Source organism: Diplodia seriata (assembly GCF_021436955.1).
Source record: "Diplodia seriata strain FDS-637 chromosome Unknown scaffold_2, whole genome shotgun sequence".
NCBI lineage: Eukaryota > Fungi > Ascomycota > Dothideomycetes > Botryosphaeriales > Botryosphaeriaceae > Diplodia > Diplodia seriata.
In genome coordinates this window covers 1,427,897-1,449,438 of record NW_027117309.1, presented here as the reverse complement: position 1 = coordinate 1,449,438, position 21,542 = coordinate 1,427,897, and the positions used below count along the sequence as shown (strand labels likewise).

The 21,542-nt window shown below is 57.3% G+C and overlaps 6 protein-coding genes across 6 annotated transcripts; 1 reads left to right on the top strand and 5 right to left on the bottom strand.

Annotated features, from left to right (window-relative positions):
- Positions 1–1,144: 1,144 nt before the first annotated feature.
- MAS2_2 (60S ribosomal protein eL33) lies at positions 1,145–1,831 on the bottom strand (the record flags this gene model as incomplete). The annotated part of the gene is made up of 5 exons (XM_066773295.1): positions 1,145–1,242; positions 1,379–1,479; positions 1,577–1,672; positions 1,741–1,750; positions 1,807–1,831. 5 exons carry the CDS (start codon positions 1,829–1,831, stop codon positions 1,145–1,147), a joined length of 330 nt encoding a protein of 109 aa, XP_066635862.1.
- A 357-nt stretch (positions 1,832–2,188) lies between these two features.
- Positions 2,189–4,080, bottom strand: MAS2_1 (Mitochondrial-processing peptidase subunit alpha; the record flags this gene model as incomplete). Its single annotated transcript, XM_066773294.1, has 2 exons — positions 2,189–3,926; positions 4,076–4,080. 2 exons carry the CDS (start codon positions 4,078–4,080, stop codon positions 2,189–2,191), a joined length of 1,743 nt encoding a protein of 580 aa, XP_066635861.1.
- A 510-nt stretch (positions 4,081–4,590) lies between these two features.
- On the bottom strand, positions 4,591–6,114 carry SLS55_001805 (uncharacterized protein; the record flags this gene model as incomplete). Its single annotated transcript, XM_066773293.1, has 2 exons — positions 4,591–5,500; positions 5,555–6,114. 2 exons carry the CDS (start codon positions 6,112–6,114, stop codon positions 4,591–4,593), a joined length of 1,470 nt encoding a protein of 489 aa, XP_066635860.1.
- A 4,455-nt stretch (positions 6,115–10,569) lies between these two features.
- On the top strand, positions 10,570–11,548 carry SLS55_001804 (uncharacterized protein; the record flags this gene model as incomplete). The annotated part of the gene is made up of 3 exons (XM_066773292.1): positions 10,570–10,828; positions 10,879–11,036; positions 11,096–11,548. 3 exons carry the CDS (start codon positions 10,570–10,572, stop codon positions 11,546–11,548), a joined length of 870 nt encoding a protein of 289 aa, XP_066635859.1.
- A 3,330-nt stretch (positions 11,549–14,878) lies between these two features.
- On the bottom strand, positions 14,879–16,224 carry SLS55_001803 (uncharacterized protein; the record flags this gene model as incomplete). The annotated part of the gene is made up of 3 exons (XM_066773291.1): positions 14,879–15,446; positions 15,504–15,940; positions 16,036–16,224. The coding sequence occupies 3 exons, from the start codon at positions 16,222–16,224 to the stop codon at positions 14,879–14,881; spliced, it is 1,194 nt and encodes a 397-aa protein (XP_066635858.1).
- Positions 16,225–17,961: 1,737 nt separating this feature from the next.
- On the bottom strand, positions 17,962–20,148 carry SLS55_001802 (uncharacterized protein; the record flags this gene model as incomplete). The annotated part of the gene is made up of 8 exons (XM_066773290.1): positions 17,962–18,312; positions 18,395–18,886; positions 18,945–19,228; positions 19,281–19,607; positions 19,660–19,808; positions 19,864–19,919; positions 19,971–20,025; positions 20,072–20,148. The coding sequence occupies 8 exons, from the start codon at positions 20,146–20,148 to the stop codon at positions 17,962–17,964; spliced, it is 1,791 nt and encodes a 596-aa protein (XP_066635857.1).
- Positions 20,149–21,542: the final 1,394 nt, after the last annotated feature.

Below are 21,542 nucleotides of genomic sequence, written 5' to 3'. Positions count from 1 at the left end.
GAGAAGAGCGCTATAGGGAAACAGGATGCTGACAGGAGAAGCCAAGGCGCCCTCGAGTCACTTCATGGGGGCCGAAAGACAAAATGTGCGGTGATACCTTGCAACAAAAGCACTAACTGTGCGGTCATTGGGGGGCCTGGTAGTTGAGCCGCCCAGCCCACGACTGTCTTCCAATCACCGAGTCGCGCTGCTGTGAAACCTTCCCTGTACGCGCGATCCTTCAGACTCGCTTTCGGTCAAGTGTCGTTGAGCTGTTTCAATCCACCGTGCCTTCTGATTGGTGCACGTTGTGGCCAAGACACTCATTTTAGTCGTTTACGGAAAACGCCATCTGTCGGATATGCCCGTGGCCCTTGCTTACTGTGTTCTGCTTTTCTTTTACCATGAGGAGTCGCGTTACACCTTGCCGGTGTTCCTTCTATGTAAGGAATAGAGAGTAAGCACTAAACTTGCATGGCATGTGCGACGAGTAAGGTGCCGTTCATACCTTTATGATGATCAATTTATCGACCTTCCGCTGTTTCCGACAAAGCAACGAAACAGACAGCTGGTGGATTTCGATTACGTCAAGGCCGGCGCGATGAAGTCGTCTGCATGGATTCCAGACCGAAAGACAATCGAAGAGGGTAGCGCCATGATGAACTGCGCGTCTGCGAAATGTAGCCCACCGCTGACGACGTTATGATATCCAAAACATACACCATCGTTTAAGCGTGCTGTTGGGTTCACTCTGGATGACGATTTGATATTTTTACTTCCAGCGCGCGCCATCATCCGCGCCTCGCGCCAGAACGTTGAACTAACCCGCCCTGTGTTGTGAACGGTGTTCACCCCTTTCCCCGACCTCAGCCCATTCGCCGTCCCCGAGAAGCAAAGGGAACGGAGACAAACGAACGAACCAAATCAGACGAACAAAGGGGTATCTTCTTTTTTATGCATCTTCGAAGAAAGTAAATCCCAAGCAAAGGAAGTTTGCAACAAAAGGCTCTAACCCAGCTCTTATGCTACCAGCAGTACGTTGTTGTCGTTTGTCTTCCTCCTCTGCAACGCCCAGCCACAACCCGTGAACCCACGCCCCATCATGAAATGATTACTCCGCCATAACCCGCGCGATTTCTCCACCTGGCATATCGTAGTGGGGAATTTAGACGTTGGAGGGGTAGAGCATGACGCGGACGCTGGCGCCGAGGGACTTGGGGGGCAAGTTGTTCCTGAACTGCGCGCGGACGGCACCGGAGTTGCCTGTAATTCCCATCTCAGTCAGCACATCGGTTCCCCAAATTCGCAGCCGTTGCGCCAGATGTCCTCCTCCGATGTCCCGAACTCTTTCCCTGAATCGTCCCGGCGGACCGTGTGTATGGGGGGAAAAAGCGCGTACCGTGCGGGCGGGTGACGGTGCCCCAGATGGCCCTGATCTTAGAGCCACGGATGTCCTTGTTGGAGCGGTAGACGAAGGCGACCTTCTTTCCGCAGTAGAAGCTAGAAAACCAATCGTCTCAGCAAATTCGTTCTCCTCGCATCATTTTCGCATCATTTTCGATTTTGCCTGGCGGGGCGGGCGGGGGTGTCGACGTACTTGGCCTCCTCGGTGGTCTGGACACCCTCCAGCTTGAGGATGCTGGTGTTGGGGCGGACGGTGTGCTTGCCACGGACGTAGCTCACGTGCTTGCCCCTGCAGAAGGTCGTATCGTCAGTAACGGCTCGGCTTTCGTGGGGTTGCGGTCTCGGGTCTTCGCGTACTTGACGTAGACTGCAATTTTCAAGGTCAGCGGGGGCGCATGGTCGCAGCAGCACGGGAATACTCACGCCTGGAGGGTTGCGAGGAAGACATTTTGAACGGAGTCGCTCTGCTGGTATTTGCGTCGCGGGTATAGGTCGTGATATGCGCGGTCGTCTCGCCCGTCTGTAGATAGGCCGAGTGTGTGGTGTCGCTTAACCGCGGGGATCATTGTTCTTCCGCACCGCGGTTTCCCGATTGGGCCATCGCCGCTGCAGGTGCCTTCCGAGCTTACAAGCAACTCGCTTCACTTCTCAGTTTGGACAATTGGTGATTTCTATATTACAGAAGCCTTCTCTGAGCTCTAAAGCCAGAGTGAAAGCCGGTCCCGGACAACCTATAACGCCATGCCGGTGTTCTAGAGATTCACATCATACACGGCCAGCAACCTATGTACTATCCATTTACACCTTACCGCCTGCCCAGTTGCCACCTGCCGATCTTTTCCTGAATCTCTTCCCACTTGAAACTCTTCCTCTGCGATGGAGCCTCTCCGTCGTAGAGACCTTCCTGCAGCACCACCGTAGGCGCGCCGCTGCCGCCGCCGGGGTTCTTAATCATGCCGCCAAATACTTCCCCGGCTACCCGACGCAGATCCTCGATCGTGACCTTCTCGATCTTGCCACACATTTCCATAACACCGACCTTGCGCCCGTGCACCTGCACCTGCCTGCCCAGATCTTCCAGCTCCACCATGCGGCTTTCCAAGTTCATAAGCAGCGACGAGCGAAGCTGGTTCTTGGCGCGCTGGACTTCGCCTTCCTTGAGAGCGTGGAAACCCGCATGCGCCGACAGAGAAGAAAGCTCGCGGCACATGACGTCAAGCATGCTGCCAATGCTGCGAGGCTCGCAGGAGGCACTGATGCCAAAGAGACCAGAGTCCGAGTACGAGTGGTTGAAAGCCGTGCACGACTCAACCCAGCCGTACTGGTTCAACACGTTGGTGTAAAGGCGAGAATACATGCCCTTTCCAGGGCCGCCGGCAGAGAAGGAGCCGCCACCACCTAGAAGGGTCTGTAGGGTTGCTAGCGCGTAGATGTCCTCGGAGCTGATGCCGGGAGTTTCGAAAGCCAGATTGATGTGCGAGAGACGCGGCAATGCTGGGTTGGGTGGCGGCGGCATGTGAGGTAGCGACAGGAACCCACCCGTGTAATGAGAGGGGCGGGTGAGCTCAGGCTCAGAGAAAGCGGAAGTGGTGAGAGTGGAATTGGTGTGTTGTGCAGAGTGCTGAGCCGAGGTGGAGAGGTTCTTGAAGAAAGGAATCTTTCCAAATAACTTGGACGATTCTTGTGGGTTCGTAGCACCGTACGCTACATTCGGAGGCGTAGACGTAGTCGTGGATTGGCCTTCGGCGTTGAGCGTTGCCTGGCCACCAACTTGTGAGAGCACCGGTTCCTTGCTCATGTCGCCAAAGTACTGCTCGGAGAGCTTAATCGCCTCCTGGTGATTGACGCCAGCAAAAGCAACGACCATCCTCTCAGGCCGGAAGAAGGTCTTGCGGTATGCCTCCACCACATTTTTGGTAATCTGATCCAGCCTTTCTTGGGGGCAAAGCAGTGGGTTGCCCAGAGTGTTGTCCTTGTAGGCCGCCATGTGCACCAGCTCCGGAATAATGAGCTCCGGCTTGCTCCAGATCTCCTGAATCTCGTATTCGGCCGTAGCCAGCTGCTGGTAAACCTCCTCTTCCGTGATCAACGGGTCGCGAATGGTCTCAGCAAGCAGGCCTACACAGTCTTCAACTCTGCTGTTGAAGGTGGCCGACTGATACATCAAGCTTTCTCTGCTCGAAGCGCATTGGATGTTACCACCCAGTGACTCAAGCATCTCCAGCATCTGGTCGGATGTCCTCTTTGTGGTAGACTTAAACGCTAGCCGATCGATGATGTGCGACACGCCGCGGAGTTCGGGGGTTTCGTAGCGGGAGCCGGCATCAACGTAAACGCCAATTCCAGAGAAGTGGCCGGGGAGGGCCTCGGTCGCGACTCGAATGCCATTAGGGAGGGTGGTGATCTGATCCAGCTCGACGGGGTCCTGCAATGGTGAGTATGTCAAACTTTCTGACGTTTGCTTCGGCGTGAGCTCATACCTTCTCTTCTGCGCGAACACTAGCGAAGCGCCTAACCGGGACATGCGCCCGCGGTATCGCGCGCTGTAACGCTCGCGATGCCAGTGCTGATCTTGATCGCAACATGACGGCAAAGTGTGGCTGGTGGGGAGGATGCGAGCGTGAGCCAGGCGGCGGCGATTTCTTGACGCTCGTCGGCCGTCTCGGCATGACGTTAGTCAGCTCAGCCCTACGCCATGACAACCTCCGGTCTTAACCACTTCTCGTTCATTTGACGGCGCTTAGACTTCCCATATAAATTCTTCGAGGACGAGGCCAACAGGCGCCGCGGAGTGACGCTTGCAACTCTTTTCTGTTTCTTCAAATAGGCCGTAAATCCTATGTAGTGTCGAACATTGGGAATAACAGCACAAGCTCAGACCGGTTCATCGGCTCAGAATTGATTATTCCTAACCTTGGCAGCGACCGCGTCTGTACTACTTTTTCGCATGTGCAGCTATGCAACTCGCTTTACAAGAAATCAGATTGCTCAATGCTTTGAGCAGGCCGTGATGACGGTCAGGATGCCGGGGTTGACGAGCCCCGTATGCGGGTGAAAAGAGATTAAAGGGGAAAGAGACAACAGAACCAAAATCCAAAATGCAGACCCTTGCGTATCATGCTGCCACCCGTGATATCAACGAAAAACGCCTCGCTCGCCTTCCCCACCGCCGCGGCCCAGGTATCAATGGAAAATTATGCAAAGAAATTACGCCACATCAGTTGATGAGCTGTTGTTGCTGACCCTATTTTCAACGCTATCAGTCAGAGCATCTTCAGAACTACCCCGACGGCTGCTGCCGCCAGCGCCATCCAAAACGAAAGGGCCGGCGTTGTTCCGCGGGGTCATGGGACACTCTGGGCCGGGGACCGGCGGAGTAGGGCTTAATGCGTACTGGTCAGACGGAGCTGGAGCGGGCAGAGTTCCGCTCTCTCCCAAAGGTGTTCCGGTCGACGATGGCCCGGGTCCAGCTGCCGTTATGGGAACGGGCTGAACATTAGCTGACGGGGACGCGATTGACTCCGCCAGAGCATCCTCATCAGGAGGTGTGTGGAGACCCGTGTCCGACAGTTGCTCTTGATCTGACGGCGGGCCAATATCTCCGCTCAGAGAGACACCGACCATACCAGCAGCCAGGTCCTCCTCTTCAATCCTTGCATCGCCCATTGAGGTCCCTATCAACTCACTGCCGTTGTTGATCCCACCAAGAATCAAGGGAGTGGCACGTGGCGTAGTGGTGCCATCAGCTTCAGTTTCCAGGGTCCTGGGAGTGCCGCTAGCGATCGGAATGGAAGCAGTTGCGAGCTTCTCTTCGATTTGATCCTCGAGTTCTTCGTCTAATTCGTCGTCCCAGTCTTCCGGCTCGCTAACGTCCGCTTCCAGATCGTTTACCATACGGCAGTTCGGGCACATGAATTGCGGGTAAGTCGGGCCATTGATGATTCTCGCGATGCACTTGTAATGCCAGACATGAGAACAAGGCGCGACGAAGAGAGCTTGGCAAGGGCGGATTGACATCAGGCAAATGCTGCAGTCAGTGCTATGCGTGCTTGCAGAGTCCGAGTCTTTGGACTTCACGCCTTGCGCAAGGTTGCGCAAGCGCTTGTGGGTAGATTTGCTGTCGCCGTCAGGGTTGCTCCATCGCGGGTCGCCCCATTTGCGTTAGACTTACTTGAAATTGTTCAGTGCCTTCTGCCAGTTTCGATTGCACTCAATGCGAATCTTGACACAACGGAAGATCATTTCTTCACCGCCTCTAAAGTCAATTCCAAGCTGGACGACATCACCGTCTCCAACCTTGTAGGGTTTGCTCTCCACGCCAGGCTGAGAGAGCCTAATATGATTAAGGAAAGTCCCGGAGCTCGACTTGACGTCCTTGATCCACCACTGACCGTCCTTGCACCAGAACTCACAGTGTCTGCGGGACACGACCTTTGACTTGAATCCAACCGGAGCGGACGACGGAAGATGGGGTGGGAGGTCGTTGGGGATGTTGTCCTTCTCGGAGTACCTCCCGACCCGTATGACGCAATCCTCACTTGGCAAGGTCCTCGAGATGGGGGGAAATTGCAGGCTTGGGCGCGAGGCCCTGGGATCTTCATGCGGGATAAACCGTATCGATGGCAGCTGCTTGTGAGGTGTAGACGTTTCGGCGGTCGCATCACCACTGGAGGGGCCGTGGTGAGAGACACCCAAGGAGGGAGCGGCCGACTCAGCACGAGTGCGAGTCATGGATGCGGGTCGCGGCGATGTAGCGGAGGTGGTGGAAGGTTCTGCGGAAGATGCGACGCGAGACAGGCCGCTGCGACCCACGACGGTGGGGACCCAGCCGCTGGTGGCACCAGGAGTGTCGGCGGCGCCGTTGACGGGGGCGTGGCGGGCGTTGGTGGGCAGGTCGGCACTCGGGGCAGTATCGGTGCTGGACGAAGAGAGCGAGGCGTTGGCGCTCGGGGTCGATCGCGTGCGGACGAGCGAAGGGCGTCGAATGTGGCCGCTGCTTCCGGCGGAAGATCGATCGCTCGAGGAGTGGAGGTGGGTGTAGCTGCGCAGGTAGCTGAGCCCACGGAGTCTGCCCGAGCGGGTGGGCGAGGTGGGCGAGGCGGGCGAGGTCGTGGTCGAGAGCGTCGGGGCGGAGGGAGCGGGAGTTGTGAACATGGTCTGGCGCGCGTGGCCGACAGCAGTCGAGCACTCGGGGGTGAAGATGAGGTGCGAGGCTTCGCGGACCTCAAATCTCAGCGTCGACGGCGGAGACGTCGAGACGAGAGCGGAGCGGGCGTGCCAGGATGAGGTGAATGCGCGGGCAGGGATGCCGCTGGGATCACTGCCCGGGGAACCAGCGCGTAAGCAGGCTGGCGACCGGCGAGGCCTGACGACGTGGTTGGGCACAGAGCAGGTGCTGTTGATGCGAAGATAGGCTCAGCGGCGTCTACAGCCCGTCCCGGTCGCTGGGTGCTTGCCGCTGAGACGAGCAGACGCTCCCGGTTGTTGGGTCTAGTCCGTCGCCGCCTGCGGCTGCGCCGAAATTCGAAATTCCCAACTGAAGAGCGCGCCGGCACTCGTAACAGCACGCTTCCGTGCGCGAACACAGGCCCCGCGCTCAGACGTCTCTGCCTATTGCTCAGGCACGGCGCCCAGCTTTGCGCGCGCGGGCGAAACATCACGTGACTGTCTCGGCCCCTTACCAGGGACGTGGTCGCCGCCACGGACGCTCCCACGGACGCTCCCCGCCTGCGACACCTCTAGGCTGGTGATGTCACCTTCATCGCACTCCGCCGAGCGCGTCGCAGAGAAGGTGCAGACGCTGTCCGACCTAGAGCTCGCCGCTCTGCTTTGTCTGATCACCAAAGAGCATGCCATTGTCGAGGCCGAGCCCTCCTTGCTGGATCCGCTCTGTCTGGAGCTAGAGCTTGTACTTCCCCTTCGTGAGGCTGTGAGCAGCCGACACTGACGCCGAGCGCAGATAGCCGGCAGCGTGTTCGGCCTCTCCAGTACTGTCCTGGAGTGCTCGGAAAGGACTACGCTTGACACCTTCGGCAACGGTCTGCTCGTAGAGGACGACGACATTTCCTATTTCTCGTCGCCACCCAGAAACTCCCGGGACACGGTATGCAAACGCTTATCTCTCACGTTGGCGTTTGGCGGACTATTTGCGCCAACACGGGAACATGTCAGATTGCTGATAAATATAGGACAACTTCTCCACCTTCCGTCCGCCACATCGCCGCAGCCCCAAGTCTCCACTCGAGCCCAATCGTAAAATAGCAAATGTGGTCATCGCAAAGAACCTCAACCTCTCTCCTCGGCAGGTCCAGACTCAAGCTCTGGAGGCATGTTCTCAAAACCAACGTAACTTGTCGTAAGCTGACGTGTCTCGGCAGTTGATTCGAGGAAGACGCATCTTCACGCGTACCGCAGTGCATTCTGCGCCCAAGCGGTTCCTGTTCATTGCTCTCTCGGCTTCCGATCCTGACATAAGCCTGACGCCACACCTCGTGAGACTGACGTTTTCTCATCTTCTTTTTGGGTTTTCGCTGACTGTCGTCCAGAACAATCAGTTCTTCATCTCACACTATCACCAAGATGAAGACGGATTCCCCAACCTGGACGAGTACCGAGGCTTGGAAGACGATCAAGCTTCGTTATCTTCAGTCGTGCGGCCGTCGTCGTCAATGACCCTCGGGTCGCCGAAAGCAATAGCCAAGTCGCCTCTCTTTCCCCAAGATGTAGGCTTTCAGTCTACCTTCTTTGTTTCGTAGTCCAGCCAGGCAACACTAACGCTTTGAAGGACCTCGACTGCATAACGAAACTCTTGGGCGATGTTCGCATCAGCTCCGAGGTCTTTGCCTACATGCAGAACCTGATTGCGTTCCTGCGTCTGCACCGAGCAGTGAGCGGTGGTATATCAGCACTGGCGACCAGGCACTTTGAGCTGCTGGTGCGGTAAGTTCCAGAGATGCCTGCCCAAGGTGGTCACGAGCTTATATCAGGCAGAGCTCTTGCGCCACTGCACGGGCTGAATTATGTGCCACCATCTCTTGTTGCCCTTGCAGCACGAAAGATATACCCACACCGTATTCTATTAACGGCTCCCGAAAACGAGCGCAGCATGCAGTGGGGCAGCTCGTTGGAGGCTGTGAGGGAAGTATTGGACGGCGTGACCGTGGACGACGTGATCGAAGATGTGCTCCAACAGGTCGAAGTACCGTTGTAGTGCATATCGCCCGGTGGGACCTGCAACTGAGACAAGAGCGCTGCGGCATGAGCATGAGACAAGAGCTTGGGAAAAAATGAGGCCAGCCACCCCAACAAATATGGTCGTCAGCAGCGTCTATCATGAGTCGCACTATCAAATACTGGTCAGCTGATCGGCGGCGCCTGCCATCCAAGGGTCCCGGGTCTAGCTGGAATTCCCACAAGTTCCGTTCAACTGCCGCGACTAGAAGTTATTTGTGAAATTCCATCGGTCACCTTGCCGTTTGTGGAAGACTGTGATCATGCACGCGGTGAGCAGTTCAGCTGGAGGCGCTCGTGACCATTCCCGGAAGGGCATAGATACACGTTCCCCGGCGTGGCTGAGGTTGGACCCTTCGCGACCTGAACATTTCAAAAACCCAACGCGGTGTCACCGGGAGCGCCAACGGACGCGGCGTCACGAGAAGAGGGCTGAAGAGGTCGGCTAAATTCGATCGCATGTTCTGTCCATACCGACAATTCCAGGGCGAACGGTGCTCGTGGATCGGATCGGCTCGCCGACTCCAACATGCCTCTCCCTGCGTCATCCCCCAACGGTGTGCTCGTTTCGCTGCCCGGGTTTCCAATGGCGACCGGACACTTGGCTTGTAGACCCTGAGATCGATGATGGAAATTTCCCGACAGTTGTTCGAGGCCTTGCTGCGTCATTGCGGACTCTTGCCCTTCTATTTCGCTTGTTGGCACTGGATCGACGTCGCGTGGCATCCCTGATATTTTCCGTGCACAACTCACGCAACGCACCCGCTCGGCGCAATACGACCTGCTCTCGACGAGCATCTTTTTTTTGCTCCTCCCCAATCACAGAGTGAGGCTTGCCTAGTGGCAGGGGTAGTGCTGCAAGGCTTCATCATAGCGACCGGCCACGCCGCGCTAGCGCCCGCACGCGACGGTTGATCTCAGAATCCAGACTCTTCCGCTCCGTTGTCAGTCTTCACGCTCCGAGGCCGCGGAAGTACTTACGGAGAGGATGTGGTGGTGGGTCACGCGGCTGGCGCTGTGAAGACGCAGGAAAAAGCAAGAAGAGCAAAGAGCGGTGGAGATGATGCGAGGCTGCCGGGGCGGGCCGTTTGTCTGATCGCATAGGGCCTACTGAGGGCTCCAGCATGGGCTAGGCAGACCGCGATACGTGACGTCAAAGTCATAGCTCCCAGCGCACGCGTTCGCGCCAGAGATCGTGAAATGTGCAGCAAAACGGAAACATTCCAGAGCGCGGCTAGAAAACGCGTCGTGTGAGCCAGCCGATGAACGTTGAATGGGCACCGACCGATCTGCCGTGAATCGTGGCAATCCGAGCAGTGGCCGTGGTGCGGCCTGACGGGCAGCGAGCGTGCGTGCGTGGATAAGCGAGAACTTTTTTTTTCGTGGTGTTGATTCCGTTGCGTGTTTAGGGCTCACGATGGGTTTGCGGTCTGCGGCTGCGGCAGTGTAGGGGCTTAGAGGGCTGAAGCGGCTCTGCGGCGGCTGAAACGGCAGGCAGGCGCGGGCGCAGTCGCAGGCAGCTGGACGGAAGAACGAGGGGCAGCGTAGGCGAGCCGGGGGGTGCGGCCAGGAGGACGCGGGCATCGAGCGGTTGGCGGGACGACTTGCGCTGTGCCAGCGCAGTGTGGCAGCCCGTGAGTGCAGAACCGGGCATGCCGCGCCCAACGTCATTCGCCGGTCACTGATCGCTGCGCCTGCTCTGATCAGTCGCTCAGCCGTTGCTGCCCGCCGCGCGATTGGGCGCGTCGGTGGAGTCCGCTGGAGCAACCCCAGGCCGGCGCTAGTGGCTCCGTTCCAGGCACCTGGCTGACTTGCATGCTTGCATGTCACACTGACTCTCTCCCAGCCAACCCTTAATTCTCAGCACCGCCAACCCTATTTACATGCGCCGACCTGCCTAGACACGAGCCGTCCCATCGCACTCCGCTGCTCACCACCACCACACCACACTTCGCCATGGAGGCCCTTCTATCCGTTTCCTTCGACAACATCACCTCCAAGGACAGCTCCAAGGTCCGCAAAGGCCTGCGCCAGATCGAGGGCCTGCTGGCACAAATATGCCTGAGCCAGAAGACCGACCCCGCCGCCGCCAAACACAAGCGCAATGGCTCCGCATCCAAGAAGGGCCCGTCTGAACCCAAGGCACTCGGCGCGCTACACGGCGATCCGGCGTTCAGAGAGTTCTTCCGTCTGCAAGAGGGGTTCGAGTGGAATGGTGAGTCTGCCCCACCTGGCACCGGGTGACCAGCCGCTAACAAGCTCCAGTCGCAACACGGCTCATCGCATGTCTCGAGAGATTAATGGGCATGGGCGCAAGCGGACAAAGCGACGTCCTCATCCTCTCTGTGCTCGACCTCCTGCAAGGCGCTCTCCTCCTGCACCCGCCTTCGCGTGCATTGTTCGGCCGCGAAATCTACATGAACGTAAGTACCGCACGTCGCATATGTCAACCCACCGAACCAGATTTCTAACAATTTTGCAGCTCTTGCTCGACCTTCTTGACTGCGGCGAATGCCCTTCCATCCAGTCCCGCTCTCTTCTCGTGCTCGTCACCGCACTGCTGGACACCCCATCCAACACGCGGACGTTCGAGTCAATCGATGGTCTCCTCACCGTAACCTCGCTCTTCAAGTCGCGCAGCACCGGAAAGGCCGTCAAGCTTCAACTAATGGAGCTGTTCTACTTCTACCTCATGCACGAAACGCCCACCATTCCGGCCGGCGCAAAAGGCAACTCCCTGGGTGCCGAACGGAGCTCAAGCCAACTGGCTCTCGACCGCAAGCGGGACCGCAGGTTGAGCGACCCCGGCCAAGAGACAAGATCCGTATCGGAGAAGCAGGCGCTTCTCGGCAGGTACATCGGCAATGTCGACGACCTCGTGCAGGACCTTCGCGACTGCACGCCTTTCACCACGGGCATCAGTGTCGCTGCCTAATTGGCTCTTCTGCCTATATTAGCATCCTCTTACTCTGGTTCAATGCGAGCTACCGCTCGTGTTGGCTGAAGACTTGTTCACCTTCTCCAGTCCCACGTGGACGCCGTTTATTTTCTTTTCTTTGTCTTAGCATGCCTTATTGTTTTTTGTCTTGGACTACAGCGAGCGACGGAGTTATGGATATTGGCACGTTGGGCGTGCACCCGGACAGGCGTTATTTTGGGAATACGGCGCATTATTAGCATCGACCTTAAGTGTCGAGCACCGTGGGTTTTGTGATACCGGCATCCGAGAGGATTATATTCATTGTTTTTCGGTTCTCTTCAATATTGCAGAAGGCCTTTTGAGGCAGATAGTGTGTAAGAATGGTAACTCATAACCACCTCATTTTTGATTCCATAAACAAACAGATGATTGTGATGTCAATACCACCGCTATGAAGGACGGAAGAAGGCTGATAGGCAGCCTCCCAACTTTTTTCACGCCTTCGACTGGGCGAGCTTTTGCCTGGTCCACGGTTTCTTAGCAGCAAGATAGCAACATGCTCCCGCTGCCATGTCGCAACTACCATGTCCCGCATGGGCCTCGGCACTCACCCCCTCGCAGCTCACTGTAGCTCTCACGAATCCGCGACACTAGCGTCCAACCCCGCCCACGCGTAACGCCGCACTCGTCCTCAGCTCGTCGGCCCCGATCGCATGTGACTGCTAGTGCCCGTCCCGGCCGTCAGCGTCAAGGATGCAGGTCATCTTCTTCTCGGTCCGATCGGATGCCGTCAAGTGATGGGATAGGTCACATCACGGGTTGATGGTTGCACAAGATCTGGAATATGGGTCCAATACACCACCAGCCGGCATCAGCAGGAACTCGTCAGCCCCAAAAGGCGTCCCAATAGGGGATTTGTCATTGTCCAATGCACTGCCACGCAGAAAAAAGAGGCGTACAGCTGCTTGCTGGGTTGCCGGACCTGGAGTCTTGGGCCGGGTCATACGGACCGGAGCGCTTCGGATCCTGCCGTACGCTACGCGCACGTCCTATTTTCCTCTTTTTCCTTCCGTCCCAACTTAACTCGCCCCCAATCGAGCAGGTGTTCTTTCGCTTTTCGGCGACAGGCCCGGCCATTGAGTGTTGGGATTGCCGCCCAAGTCGGGCAAACGGGGGGACAGCGGCATTTTTTTTTTCATCTTTCTATTTTTCCTTCATTGCTGCCTTTGATCGGGCCTCGCTGCATGATGCTCTTTCGGTTTCCTATCCCGTTTCGCTTCGTCAGCTTCTGCCCGCAACCCGCTTGCGAGAAAAGGGAAAGGCGGGCAGGTTGTCGGAAGCGCCGCGCAGGAGTTAGCGCGCGCGATGCCCGCAGGAGGCGTCGTTCTCGCCCCTGGGGGGCAGCACGGCAGCTCCTCTCTCGTGGCTTCTGCTGCTGCAAGGCGCCCTACCCTTGGAGCCCTCTTCGAACCCCTGCCTTACCGGTCAGGCGCCAGCAACGATAGGGCTCGCTAAAGCCCGCAGTTGATGTGTTGATGTGTTGCTGAACTGCTACTCGCCCAGCCACACGACAAACCCGCGCTGCCGGGCGCGCCGCATCGCATAAGCCGTATGTACATGGTTTGGGTAGCGCGACGTCGGCGGTTGCATGTACCTTGCATTGCCGACTGCAGCGTCAAGCGTTTCACGTAAACGAAGAGTGCCGGTCGGCAGAGTCAGGCTATCCGTGTTGCCGAATACGGGGGGAGGGAGCAGTGTTATTAATGGCACACGGGCCTGGCTGGGGTGATGATGATGTTGGTGATGGTTATGACGAAGGGGATAAAATAAGTTGGATAAGCAGTGCGCGCTCTTAACTCGGGCTGTTGTTCCCGTCATAGCACTCTTACCATGCAGGGCAGTTGGTGCGAGCGTCATCGCTTCGACTCGACTCGCGCCTTTTCGCTCCCTCTGCACCACAACAAACTCGCACTCGCCAGGAACCGGTCCGACTGCTGCAGATCTCGAGGGAATGGTGCTGTGGGCGTCCACGCCGGGCCGGAGAAGTCCCTTCAGCTTTCCCCTCTTTCTCAGTCAACACGCGCGGGCTAACCAAGTTCATGAGTCGCGCGGATCGAATGGTACGATGGATGTTAGGGGCGGCGGGGGAGAAGGGGAGGGATTCACAGGGTACACAACAGTAATTAAGTGGGCGGCGACGCGCATGGACCGCGAAACCCGGTGGTCCGGACTCTGGGACTGCAGCAGCTCGTGGGTATCGCAAAAGCGCGCGTCTCCCCGGGCACGCAGGTGGTGGTGGAGTGGGGTTGGGAGGGGGGGTGGAGGGCGAGGGAGGCCCGACGACAAGACTGCGAGCAAAGGCGAGAGCGCCGCCCGCCGCCTTTGGTGATGCGATGTGCCCCACTCTGGCTTGGGGTGTGGGGCTGCGCGCGCGCGAAGAGGAGCAACGGAGCTGAGAGAGGGACGGCTGGCAGCACCGAGGGGTCCAGCTGCGCGCGCGGGTTTCGGTGCCCTTCGCGCGGCCTTAGGGCAGTTCGGGGGGTTCTAGACTTCCAGTGCGTCGGAGGCTTGCGGGCTTTTCGCAGCGGATGAGGTAGGCGGAGGTGCGAGGGCGGTTGTGCAAGCGACGAAACAGGTTTTGTTTACATCAACACTTGGACCATGCTTGTGCCGCCTTCCCCACAACAGGCCGAGATGTGCACGCCGGGGGATCCTTAAGTCGGGCTATAACGTCACGTATAGGGGAAGTTGTTTGGTGTTTGTTCTGTTGTTAGCAGCCGCGATGACGTCGGGCCATCGCGATCCATTGTCGCGACGCGAGGACGCGTCAGTGCCAATGTTGCATCCACACATCCGCCGTGCCGAACAGATCCACGCGCCTGCCGTTGCCCGGCCCCGGCAGCCCGCCGATCCTCGCAAGAGATCTGGAGATGTTTTGAGATGCTCGATCGTCATCGTCATCCTGCTGGCTCCTCCCACCTACGGACCCGTGCTTGCGCCCCTGCGTCGGCACGGTCTCTGCTGCGGAGAGCTGAGCATGCAGGGTGCATCACCACCATCGCGCTGGCATGCAGGGTCGGCCGCAAGTGCGGCGGTGCCATTGACGAAGCGGGTGGGTTGGGTGTTCGCAGCTTGAGGTGTAGGTCTGCTCTGGACTCTGAAACACCTGCGCGCACGGCCACGTCCATAATTAGCTCCAACGGCTGCTCCAGACTTTGCAACTTGGTTGATCGCGCGATGGCTAGGGGTGTGTTTGCATGGGTCCCTTTCCCAACAGCTACAAATACGTTGGAGCTTCCCCTCCCTACACGGCCTCCGACTGCCGAGTCGCCACACCAACCACCTCTATTTACCGACGTCAGCGAGCTTGAACCCGCCAGGAACCAGCCGCTGGAACACGCCGTTTGGATCGTACTTCGCCGACGCCGCCCGCATCTTGGCCACGCTCTCCGGTCCGTAGCTCGCCAGCACGTCCTGCGACGCCCAAGCATAGTTCAGGTAGAGCCACTCGTTGGCCTTGCCCACGCTGCGCGAGTGCACGACGACGTCATCGACCAGCTGCCGGTTGGCCTCGATGAACCGCGCGTCGTTGGCCGCGTCGTCCCATTGCACCAAGGCCAGCATGACTACACGAGCAACAATCTCCGCCATCAGTCTGCCGTTCTCCCAAGGAAGCTCGGAAGGGCAGTGAAACTTACTGACGAGATTCGACGATGCGCGGTCCAGACCGAGGATGTTGCCGCCCTTTTCGACCGAATGCTTGGTGTAGATCTTGGGGAGCGGGTGGTACTGGTTTCCGAAGCTCCAGGTGCCGGATGTGCCGTTGAGCTTCTTGGCCGTGAGCGTGAAGAGCTCGAGGGCTTTGCTCAGCATCTTCTCGTCGTTTTGGAAGGTGCAGGTCATCATCGCTTGACTGAAAGGCAAGTCAGACCGGTCAAGTTATCACACTCTGGAGGGTCTGGAGACGCACCGCCATCCATTCTCAATGGGGACCTCAGCTACGAGGTCGGACATATTGGTGATGCGAGTAGTGTCGAACATGACTCCGGGAATCGCATAGTATTCGTCGTAGCTGGGTGGCCGCACCACAGGCTTGGTGTAGACATGGCCGTCAAAGATGGCTACGTCTCCCGGATCTTCGGAGTTGAAGGAGGTGTACATGATGGTAGATGCATTGGGGTCGGTCTCAATGTTGTCCGTGAAGCGCGTAAAGGCTTTGGCGTGCTGCGACATGGTGCTGCTGGGGTATTGGAGAAGACCTCCCCAAAGTTCTCCGTGGTTGTCAAACACTTCCATGTCCACCTTGGTAACGATGCCAAAGTTGTTGGAACCGCCTTTCAAAACCTGGAAAAGATCTGGATTCTGCTGGCTATTCGCGTCGACGACATCTCCGTTGGCGAGAACAACCTGCGATGGAGGATCAACGGACCGGCGGGGAAAAGACAAAAGCGCGGGCTTTGGGGTGTTTCCCGTACCTCGAAATTGGCTACGCTATCACACACGAAGCCTTTACGGGCATTGAAGAAAGAGAGGCCGCTCCCAAGGACAAGCCCACCAACACCTGGCCTGTTACATCGACCGCCAGGCGTAGAGACATTGAGCGCATCAAGAGTAGTGTAAACGGACTCCCACCTGGCACCGGCTTGAATGGCAGCAGTGGAATTCCCAGCATGGTATGTCGTCGAGTTCATGTGGCGCAAGTCGATGGTGATGCCATGTTCGATATTCGCAGCTCCAGCCCAGGTGGTGTGGCCCCCGCTGCGCACGGCGAATCGGCACTCTTGGACCTCGCTTGCGGTGACGAGAGTCGCGACGACTCTGGATACCTCATCGGTGGTGAGCGGTTGGATCAGGCACCACGGATGTAGATGTTCTAAGTTGGACCAGTACGAATCGATGCTTTCTTCGTACGCTTCCTCTCCCGAATACTCGACCCTGGAGCCGAATCCGGCAGCTTCGAGTGCACCACACTTTCACCGATTTTAGCCCACGACGGTTGCTGGTGCCATGGCCAACTTTACTTACGCAATATGTGGAAGCGGGGTAGGTAGATGAAACATTGGGGGCCGTATAACCATATTCCGAGGCAAGGCGGTGGCCAGCACGAACACCGAATGTCCTGACCAGGAAAACGAAGAGGACCAAGATCAATTGCATTTTGCGCCGATCAATCAGTGCGAGGATGCAAGACTGTAGAGACGATCTTCAGAAACGGCCGACCCGGGTCAATATAGACTCCAAACAGCTGCAAGAAGGATCAGACAGTTAAGTGGGCCGCAGATGCGGAGGATTTGCGCTAGGTTTTTCAGTTTTCGTTGTACGACCATAAGCAGAACACCGCAGCCTTGACACGTAAGTGAAAGGAGCCCTGCTTCTGAGCATCAACACCTACAGACTTCAGAATCGAAAAAGAACAGCAATTGGTGCGCGAACGGTGAAAAGCCGAGGACGAGACCTTCCCGCGATGAGTGTCACACTGATTTTGCAAAGTAGAATGGAATACTCAGTACTGACATGAGGCTCGCCAAGCATCCTTCGACAAGCTTCGACGCACACCGCAAACCATCATACGCGTAAACGCAATAGCTCCATTGCTCGGGAGCTTAGCGGGGAAACAAGCGGACGAACCAAGTGCAGGACTCAAACGATTGTCATCGTCTTGGCCTTAAGTGTGACGGAACCGGAAGGTGTTGCGGGGAAATACTAAAGTCTGCGAGGGGGAAGACCCTGGCAGAGCCAATCCCCGAAGGCTACTGTTGCCTCTTCCGGACTTAGGGCTGGTCAAGTCGTGCATGCTCAAGTTTTTGCCTGAGGTAAGACAATGACTCGGCATGTTTCATTTCTTTCGAACCCTGTATGGGGTAGGGCATGGTGTCGTTCATATGGTATTGATATTGCCGGTCCCCAAAGCTTGCGGGAACTACTTGCTACAGCCCTCGGATGGTCGGTGGACATTTTCTGGTCCTATAAATACTTGAAGCCTGCTCAGAATCTGTCCGCCCGCATGGCTCAAAAAGTCTTTTGGTAAGCGGTATGTTCGACCCTGTCCCAGCACAGCTGGTGACAGACGACTCGAGCCCTCTGAGCTCCGCTGAGGATGCGAAACTCTTCCTGAGTGGTGCGAGCGTAAGCTTGGCCATTGGACCGAACCTCCCCAGCCACTTGAAGAAGAACGCTTCTTACTCTCAATTTTGCTGATTAAATACATCCAATTAGCACTTCCAGTCGATATAGTTCTAATGGGATTAATGTCCGGGCTAGTGTATTAAAGGTCTATGAGATGCAACGCAAGGGTTAAAAGAAAGCCGTACCGTCGCGCCAACAGGCGGACTGACCGTGAGGAGAAAAGAAGAAGAAAAGGAAGGACAGAGTCAGAGCCAAACCCAGCAACCAACAACATCCCATCCCGCTTCCATCTCCCTCCCCACTCAAACCCCACTGTCCACCTGATCCACCACGTTCCCCTCCGACCAGGCATCCCACGCCTCGCACACCCTCTGCATCTCCGCCCTTCCCTGCTCGCCCACCGCGCGACCGATCTCGCCCGCGCGCTCGACGACGCTGGCGAACATGCCGGCCGACAGGTGCCACGTGACGTGGCAGTGCAGCGGCCACACGCCCGGGTTGTCCAGCGCGTACTGGATCACGAGGTGGCCGTTGGGCGGCAGCTGGTAGACGTCGCGCCGCGCGGGGTTGGCCGGGCGCGCGACGGTGCGGCCGTCCCACGGGCCGGGGCCGAGGGAGAGGATCTGCGCGTTGTGGCCGTGGAGGTGCATGGGCTGCGTGTGGGTGTTAGTTTTGGGTTTGCCCGGACGGGGAGGTGGGGGGAGGGAGATGATGGTGGGGGGAAGAAGGGCTTACGTGGGCCATGGTCGAGTTGTTGTGCATGACGACGCGCGCGGCGCCGGTACCGTTGCTGCCGGCGTTGTAGACGTTCCACTGCGGCGCCAGCGCGTGCGGGTCGGACAGCCGGCCGGCGGCGGCGAGCGAGAGGACGGGCTGGTTGTAGTCGCCGTGGAAGCCGCTGTCGTTGACGGTCCAGACGGGGTGGCCGGTCGCGTTGACCTCGGAGCTGAAGTCCAGCTCGAGCGTGGTGGCGGGGCGCGGGTCCGCGGGGATGGGGTAGAGGGGCGTCGTCTGCGCGAGCGGGTCGTTGTCGCAGGTGGTGGCGACGGGCCAGGCGGTGCTGTTGGGCCGGGTGTTGGTGTCGACGCCGTCGTAGTAGATGGCGGCAAGCGCGGTGGGCTGCTTCGACCAGTTGCAAGAATCGGAGCTGGCGATGACGCTGCGCATCCAGTAGGCGCCGTTGGAGCTGTTCAATGCGGTGACGAGGACGTCGGATCTCTGGCCGGCCTGCAGCAAGGTTGGTGGATGAGCATTGATGATGGGGAAGGGGGTGGGCTGGGCTTACTCCGAGCGTGACGACGTTCGTCTGGTACGGCTCGATGGGGACAAAGTCATTGGCGATGACGGTCATCTCGTGGCCATCGATGGTGAAGTGCTGCACGGAGGCAGCGCCGGCGTTGATGAGCCGAAGCCGGTGCGTTGCGCCTCTGGTGAAGTTGAACTTGGCGAGACCGGCGTTGGCAACGCAAGGGGTTCCATCGGTGCTGAGAGAGCAGTCGTAGTCCATCTTGCCGTTGATCATGTTGTTGTCTGCAAGTGGGTGCCAGAGACTGGGATCCGTACCGACGACTATAGACGCGTCAGTTGCCACATATGTCGAACATGGAGCTTGCATACGCACCGCCATCAATAAGCTCCAGGTAGTCCTTGTGATACCACTCGCTCAACAGAACCGGGCCGAGGTCGATGTCGTAGTCGAGAGCACTTGGGCCGTGGACCACAACGGGGCCAACCAGCCCGCCCGCGGACTGACCCGAGTAGTGGGAGTGGTACCACCCCGTTCCGTAAAGGTCGGCCCTGAACGAGTATACGAAGGTGTCGTTGGGAGCGATCGGGCAGCTTGAAACCGAAGGAACGCCATCCATGTGAGGGGTGCCCTTCTGCGTGAAGCCGTGCATGTGGAGCTGCGTGCCTTCCTCAGGACCGCTGATCTGATTATGTAGAGTGACTGAAGCTGTCAGATTCGTGCCTGGATCGAGTGCATCTGCGCAGTGACTGACCTTCGATCATGTCGCCCCAGTTGGCTTCAATGAGTGGCCCAGGGTACTGTCCGTTGATGAGGAGGACATTCTTCTTGTAGCCGTCGGGGGACAGCGGGTGACGCTCAATCGTGAGGTCGTACTTGACCGTTACTCCCGTGTCTGGAGCTCTGAACCGGGTGTAAGCTGGCGTATCCCGGCTGGCCGAAAGGTGGCGAGACTTACTCTGTGTAGGGATTTGCATTTGTACAATTCTTGCCCGCCCATGGAACTCCGTAGCCCTGGAGAACATATAAGCAAACGGGCGATGGTATGCATTGGAAGAAGCTTACTCTATCGATGAACTTTGAGAGCTTCGGCGCTTCAAGAGTGCCCCACTTGGACACACTACATGGATTAGTCGGAGGCCGATGAAGAACGGAGAGTGGCTTACCCGTTGGTCTGCTCTTGAGTCAAGCCGGCAGTGAAGGCAACAACTCCAACGAAGATCTTAGAAACGATCGAAGACATTGCCAAGAAGGAGATCTAAACGAGGGTGAAGCTCTAGTGACAAAGGAAATCTAGGGTGGAGAGTTGGATTTAGATGAAGAAGTTGAGGTACTTTGAAAGCGACGGAGGTGGTTTTATAGAGCTCAGCCCAGAGTGACTGAAAATAAGCACCGACCACCCGCCTGGGTGGCTGACACGGTGCAGTGCGGGTCGTGGTGGCTCATCCCGCCCCAACTTCTTGGCTCGGTATCGGACCGTGAGGAAGGCTCAGAAGGTACGGCAAGAGGCTCGCCCGATGCTTCCTGGCAAATGGTTGGATAACATATTTGGCCGCCACTAGCAGGAGAAATCAATACTCATTGAATCGGGGCACTCCACAGAAAAAAGCAACCGCCAATCAACCCCAGACCATGCTGTGCTTGGCTTTGCTGGACACTCCTGGGTGTGTAGGGGAAATGCAAAAGTGAAAGTAGTCCCACAGGGGCCGGTTAACCGGGCTGTTTGGCATTTTGTTGCGTGGAGGCTTTGGTCCGGCGCAGTATCCGTGCCGAGAGCTAGCGCGCAATCGCGTCTGGATGCATTCTGGCAGTGCTGGCTGACTGCATGTATATGGCGGCTGTGATTCTTGGCTTTGTGCGACCATACAACCCGCATCGCTCCTGGTTCTGCTCCTGCTGAATGCCGGCTGCGATTTAGACTCCTATCGATACACTCACTGATTTGCGACAAATCACTGGAGGCAGCTTCTGAAGATGTCAAGTACTTGAGTCTGACGGTGCTCTAAGAACCCGACTTGGCACGTTACGCCATCCCAAAGAGGAAGCGCAAAGTAGGCGATCTCGGAACCAAATGCGCATATGCTATAATTATCCAAGCCTGCCAAGTGGACATAACATAGAAAAAGAATGCCATTGTATTGATAGCTGGCTTTGTTTCAGAGTGTGACACCACGGGCGGTAGGGCTGACGGCCAATCGCTTCCTTCGTGCGACACTAAAGTGTGGCGCATGTTGAGCCCGCCCGCACGCTCAGGCTAACGCGTCATCGATATTCATAAGCATGTCAGGTCATGATGTGGCGCGAGGCTAAGAATACCCTCCGAGGGCTACCGCACTCGAGAGCTGACGAAGGGGCGCTATCTTGTTGTGCAAGAAAAGCTACTTGCACATGCGGCTGAGTTTCCAACTCCGCCACCTGCATTATCGTTCAAGCCTCAGCTAGTATTTCACAATGATATCCCACTTACTATGCGCCCGCCTCAACGGGATGAAGCCCTACTCTTGCTTTGGACAACTTTAACGGGGATCATAGTAGGAGAGACTCTTTAGATCTGCTACTTAGGACGTTATACATCTTGTCAATTCCTACGGACTACTGATGAAGTGGAGATGTGTACTACAGCTGACTTGACTTTTG